Genomic DNA, 6296 nt, shown 5'->3' on the forward strand with positions numbered 1-6296 from the left:
TATGTTACAAGGTACTTACAAGGTACTTGAGGCGCCTATTATTGAGTCATCGGGCCGAACGACGACCGGAAAGGCAGTTTTCTAGCAGTTTCCCCCAGGTATCTGTAGAGAGTTTGGCCAGGCGCAGGCTGTGAATGGCCAGAGGAACAGAAACCAGGGAAAGCGCCAGGCGGTGCCAGAAAAATGTCCCTGCCGCTCCTCCTTTCAAACTTTCCTTGCGTCACGTTATCCGGCCTATCTCATCACTGATTCACTCTCGCCGTTTCTGGTCCTGGCCTGGCCTGGCCTGACTAAGTCGCTTCGCCTCCGCCTCCTCCCCTCTCCTCTTATGAGTACTTAAACCTCTCCTCCTTCCCTCTCTCGCTCCTGCTCTTTCATCATTTCATCATCTTTCCTTTTATCTCTCTCCCTCTTTGAGGTATTCCACTATCTCCTTACTACTTTCCTCCTACTGTTGAATACTCCATCATCATCTTTTTAACGGACAGACTGAAACACTCCTCACATCGTCCTCACCATGCAGATCTTCGTCAAGACTCTCACGGGCAAGACCATCACCTTGGAGGTCGAGTCCAGCGACACTATTGACAATGTCAAGTCGAAGATTCAGGATAAGGAGGGCATCCCTCCTGACCAGCAGCGCTTGATTTTCGCTGGCAAGCAGCTCGAGGATGGCCGCACTCTCTCCGACTATAACATTCAGAAGGAATCTACTCTGCACCTGGTTCTCCGTCTTCGTGGTGGCATGCAAATCTGTAAGTTACTTTGCCGTCTCCCGAATTTCGCCACCCTGGTGGCCACATTTTAGTACCGCTCGCTGACTCATTCACAACAGTTGTCAAGACGCTCACTGGCAAGACCATCACTCTCGAGGTGGAATCCAGCGATACCATTGATAATGTCAAGTCGAAGATCCAGGACAAGGAGGGTATCCCTCCCGACCAGCAGCGCCTGATTTTCGCTGGTAAGCAGCTAGAGGACGGCCGCACTTTGTCCGACTATAACATCCAAAAGGAATCGACTCTCCACCTCGTCCTTCGTCTCCGTGGTGGTATGCAAATTTTCGTTAAGACTCTCACCGGCAAGACTATCACATTAGAAGTGGAGTCTTCAGACACCATCGACAATGTCAAGAGCAAGATTCAGGATAAGGAGGGTATCCCTCCTGATCAACAGCGTCTCATCTTTGCTGGAAAGCAACTCGAGGATGGCCGTACCCTGTCTGATTACAATATCCAAAAGGAATCCACACTGCATCTTGTCCTCCGTCTGCGTGGTGGTATGCAGATCTTCGTCAAGACACTCACCGGGAAGACCATTACCCTGGAGGTGGAGTCATCCGACACAATCGACAACGTGAAGAGCAAGATCCAAGACAAGGAGGGCATTCCTCCTGACCAGCAGCGTCTCATCTTCGCTGGTAAGCAGTTGGAAGACGGGAGGACCCTCTCCGATTACAACATTCAAAAGGAGAGCACGCTCCACCTGGTGCTGCGTCTGCGCGGTGGATGTTAAACGAGAGAAGGCTTTCTTTCACTGATTTGACGACATTTTACGGCTTGAATGGCCTGCATGGCGTTTGGATGGCTTATGGTTTCTATTGATAAGGCTACGCTGGGCATACCTTTCTTTTCTTATCGCCTCGATTACGGCGCATTACATACTCTATTTAAGAATCAATGGACCAGTTGATATCTCTGGTAACGCTCATTTCAGGTAAACTTGTAGAAGCTCTTAGAAGTCACAAATGACCGTTCGAACAGCGCCATTTCCTTATTTTAGTGTATGATCTAGTGAGTAGGTGAGTGAGTCTTTGCCACAATGCACGTGACTACGGTGCCAACCAAGGAACCGAAAGCGGAGTGATAAGCAACAATATATCTGGAGACACTGAGGTAATTAAATCGAGCTGCAATACCACGAGCAACTCAGCAATGTAAATGAGCGTCGGTCGGGATGCCCTCCTACTTCTATCATTTGGCTATCGAATTGTTTGCTCGTCCTCAGTCCGGTCTTGGATTCGCCTCTCAGAGTGCTGACCATCGGTCACCTACGTCTCTATCATTTGACTCCGCATGTGAAGCTCTGCTCCCATTTCAGAAGCGGGCGCGACAGTCGATATCAACGATTTATAACAGCCACCAGTCTCGGACTACTTCTTCTCAATGTACGTCTCATAGCCTAGAATTTGCAGAACTCTGAAATGCATCATGCAGCTCTAACGCAAAATCCAGCGGCGAGCGCAACAGCGCAGACCCACCCTACTGTACCCCACCGCTACACGAAATCACCCACGAGTGCGAGCGACTGTGAGAACGATCTCAGACTAGACAAGATATCAATCGAATGCGTTGATATGGTACCCTCGGAACACGAAAGCGCAACGGCTTCAAAACGGATTGGCAAGCGAGACGTCAAGGACAACCCGGTTGCGACCGGGATCGGCACCGATATTCTCGGCGGGCTACGCACCAAAGGGAAATACATACCACTTGACCAGCAGACGCCGGAGAGTATCTGGGGTATTGTGCACCTTTACCGAGATGCAGAGGAGACGCCCTTCCTCGTCGGCGAGGATTACCCTCTGGAGCTGAAAGGATCGGCGGCGGCGGCCAGACAGCCGTATGATCAGCTCGGTGCGCGCCAGGATGCGCCGGCTAAGGGACACTCACCTTCTCTGCGCGGGGATGAGGATTGCACGACTCTGTGTATACTCGCGGTGCCATCTTACATGTCGCCTTCTGACTTTCTGGGCTTTGTGGGCGAGGCGACAATGGATGAAGTGAGCCATTTTCGAATGATCAGAACGGCGAGGGCGAATCGGTATATGGTTCTGATGAAGTTTCGGAGCGGGAAGAAGGCGAAGGAGTGGCAGAAGGAGTGGAACGGTAAAGTCTTCAATAGCATGGAGGTGAGTGTCGTCGGCTTAGTGCTTGTTTCAATCGTGTCGCAGGCTGATTTCCCCCACAGCCAGAAACGTGCCATGTCGTTTTCGTGAAGACGGTTGAGATTCAAGCCGTCAATTCCGACTCTGACGTCTCAGCTTCCCAGCAGAGCGCACCCTCTGCTTCGCATGTTGCGACAAGCCCCCAGCGGACGGCCATATCTACCTCTGTTCAGCCGAGCTCCATACCCGCTGCCACCCTCTCGAGCAAGCCGCTTGCGCCTCCCACACCCGCGCTCATCGAGCTACCCACCTGTCCCGTGTGCTTGGAACGCATGGATGAAACCACGGGGCTGTTGACGATATTGTGTCAACATGTCTTTCATTGCACTTGTCTACAGAAGTGGAAAGGAAGCGGATGCCCGGTATGTCGATATACACAAGATGACTTCCGCAGGGGCAGTCAAGGGGCGGCCTACGGAGATGAGCCGGCAGAGTGCAGCGTCTGTCGCTCCGAGATCAACCTCTGGATCTGCCTCATTTGTGGAAATGTCGGCTGTGGCCGTTATGACGGGGCGCACGCCTTCGCACACTACAAGGAGACGTCGCATGCGTTTGCAATGGATCTTGCCAGTCAACGCGTATGGAGCTACGTAGGAGATGCGTATGTCCACCGGATCATCCAGAGCAAGACAGACGGCAAGCTGGTGGAACTACCCGCAGCGGACAATAGCGCGCTTGATCCTCCCGACTGGACCGACGCGGTGCCCCGCGAAAAGCTCGAGAACATGAGCGTCGAGTACACACACCTCCTCACAAGCCAGCTGGAAAGCCAGCGCGCTTACTTCGAGGAAGTCGTCGAGCGAGCCGCCGACAAGGCGTCGCAGGCTACCGCGGCGGCCTCCATGGCACAAGAAACGGCCGAAAAGGCGGCTGCCAGTCTACGGGCCCTGCAGGCGCAGTACGATAAACTGGCCGCAGAGACCCTCCCCGGTCTCGAGCGGGACAAGGCTCGAGCGGAGAAACGAGCGGAGAAATTTGAAGCCATGACGCGGACGATGGAGAAGGAATGGCGAGAAGAAAAGACGATGAACGAAAGCCTTATGAAGCGTATCGAACACTTGACGGCCGAAGTCGCGGAGCTCAAAGCCGCAAACGCAGACTTGACTGAGCAGAATCGTGACCTCACGTTTTTCATCAGTGGCTCGGAACGGCTCAAGGATCAAGGCGAGGACGTGGTGCAAGGGACTGTCAGTGTTCCGGATCCTCCGGCCAACAGCAAGCGGAAGGGCAGAGGGAAGGGGAAGAAGTAGTTCGACATCAGCCGTGATGGCTGTATGTCGATGGCTGTATGTCGATCGTGGAGAACTTCTCCGTCGTCATCCCCAGCGCAGTACCTTGATCCTTGATCAAGAAGATATGCAGATGAGATCTAGACCAGTTGCTACAAGTCAGGTCTCCACGACGCTGTCTTTCTGGTACCTTAAGCCCACTGAGGGACAGTTCCTCGTTTGCGTTGCAGTGGGGATTGCTTGCCTTCTAGCCTAAGCTGAGAAGGAGACCCGTACGCATAGCACACTTGAGGTTATTCAAAATTCGCCTTTGTGTGAATTGCTCCACCAGAGTCAGGCACTTTCTTGCAGAATAGTCAGTGCTCAGTGCCTATAATCATAACTGATCTGCTCCAATGTCCTCATTGAGGGGGATCGTACTTCCGTTGGCATGTCTGATATCTAATCAGGTCTATACATAATATACAAGTAGCAGTACAAGAACCTCCAGCTCAGTATCCACCCTTCCGCACAGCCCAGAAGTAGTTACCCCAACTCTCCGACCCGGAAACCATCTTCCACCCCAAGCCAGGGAAATACATGACCCCGGTACATTTCCACTTCATACCCTGTAGCGCCTCACTGCCCGCACGCGCCGCAGCCCCATCCGCACTCCGCATCAACCCCTCCTGAATCCATCCCTCCAGCTCATCCGGATTCACAAACTTGCTCCATTCATGCGTTCCGCGGGGCACGACACCAATCGGCCACGGCGCCTCGGCGATCACCTGGTTCACCAGCCACGAGGGCAGAGTGCGCGCGATCGTCGACCCGATCAGCCAGCCGCCCGGTCTGACAAGTCGAAGGCAGTCTGTTAGGAACGCCAGGGGCGAGGAACCAGCCGTTGAGTCGACATGCTCGAGGACCTCGAAGAGGGTCACGACGTCGAATTTCCTGTCCGTTTCGGCCTCCACCTCTATCGCTGTCTCAGGGACGGAATTGGTGCTTGGGGTGCCCTGGCGGAGGACCTCCGCGACGAGGTCCTCGAGCGTGCGGTTCTGGTAGCTGAAGCGGCCGGTGCGGAGGTGGGAGTCTACGTTTGGGTCGAGGCGGGCGTGGTCCCGCGCGATCTTGATGAGGGTTGGGGAGGGGTCGATGGCTGTGATTGAGGCGGCGCGGGTGGGGGTTGTCGGGGAAGAAGGAGAGATGGGGATTGTGCGGGCGAGGGACTCGGCGAAGATGCCGCCACCGCAGCCGACGTCGAGGTAGCGGAGGGTGTTAGTGGTGGTCGCGGCGGGTGTGGTCTGACGAGACGGGGGCAGGGACTCGGCCAGGCAGGAGGCGATGAAGTCGTGGCGGAGGGGGTTCATGAGATGGAGGATGCGCGAGGGACCGACGGGATCCCACCAGCTGCTGGCGAGGGCGGAGAAATGCGAGAGTTCATTTGCGGAGACGGAGGAGGTGGAATGTGCGCGGGGAGTGTTGAGGCGGCGGAGGAGGGGGGCGAGCGAGCGGAATGAGGTTGTCCGTAGAGAGTTCATCTTGATTGAGTCGAAGATTGGTCGATACGCGCCTTAATGTCTCTCTGCGTGGATCAATGCCAGTGCACTTGCCTCTGGCTGTCGAGGTAGTCTGGTTAGACGTGTTAGTGTAAGGCCAGTGGAAGCAATCGGAGTCACAAACATTGAGTCGCTGCAGCTGAATTGTGGTCTTGGCATTCCTTAAAATCCTATAGCAAGCTGGTTTTATTCATGGCTGCTCTGGTAGATACAGCTCGTGGAATCGAGATCAGTTACTGTTGAGATGAAGCAATTCCAGCTCCGCGGTTGTAAAGAGCGACAAACATGCCAAGCCTTTTGACAAGCACTGTACGTCTATATACCTCTCCAAGTGACAGTTGCTCTTACATTGCTCTTTATACAAGGATGATCTCCTTTCCATCTTTCGCTCTAGATTCAGTATTTCTTCGATGGCGATCTTGAAGAAGAGTTTCTTTCTAGTGAGAGTCGAGCTGGAAGCAACTACGCAGGAGTACTAGCCGTAGGACATAAGCTGCAGATATATATATATTGTCATGGGGGCGCGGCCTACGGGGTAGGTGGTGTATAAGCAGGTTCTAGGCTGATGATTCCAAGGGGAAT

The 6296-nt window shown here is 53.9% G+C and overlaps 3 protein-coding genes across 3 annotated transcripts; 2 read left to right on the top strand and 1 right to left on the bottom strand.

Annotated features, from left to right (window-relative positions):
• Nucleotides 1-517: 517 nt before the first annotated feature.
• ALT_5509 (ubiquitin family protein) lies at nucleotides 518-1515 on the top strand (the record flags this gene model as incomplete). Its single annotated transcript, XM_033554733.1, has 2 exons — nucleotides 518-755; nucleotides 836-1515. 2 exons carry the CDS (start codon nucleotides 518-520, stop codon nucleotides 1513-1515), a joined length of 918 nt encoding a protein of 305 aa, XP_033410624.1.
• Nucleotides 1516-1956: 441 nt separating this feature from the next.
• Nucleotides 1957-4197, top strand: ALT_5510 (putative RING and UBP finger domain protein; the record flags this gene model as incomplete). Its single annotated transcript, XM_033554732.1, has 3 exons — nucleotides 1957-2167; nucleotides 2235-2911; nucleotides 2971-4197. 3 exons carry the CDS (start codon nucleotides 1957-1959, stop codon nucleotides 4195-4197), a joined length of 2115 nt encoding a protein of 704 aa, XP_033410623.1.
• A 470-nt stretch (nucleotides 4198-4667) lies between these two features.
• On the bottom strand, nucleotides 4668-5696 carry ALT_5511 (3-demethylubiquinone-9 3-methyltransferase; the record flags this gene model as incomplete). The annotated part of the gene is made up of 1 exon (XM_033554731.1): nucleotides 4668-5696. The coding sequence occupies one exon, from the start codon at nucleotides 5694-5696 to the stop codon at nucleotides 4668-4670; it is 1029 nt and encodes a 342-aa protein (XP_033410622.1).
• Nucleotides 5697-6296: the final 600 nt, after the last annotated feature.

This window comes from Aspergillus lentulus (genome assembly GCF_001445615.1).
Source record: "Aspergillus lentulus DNA, contig: Alt09, strain: IFM 54703, whole genome shotgun sequence".
NCBI classification, from domain to species: Eukaryota; Fungi; Ascomycota; class Eurotiomycetes; order Eurotiales; family Aspergillaceae; genus Aspergillus; species Aspergillus lentulus.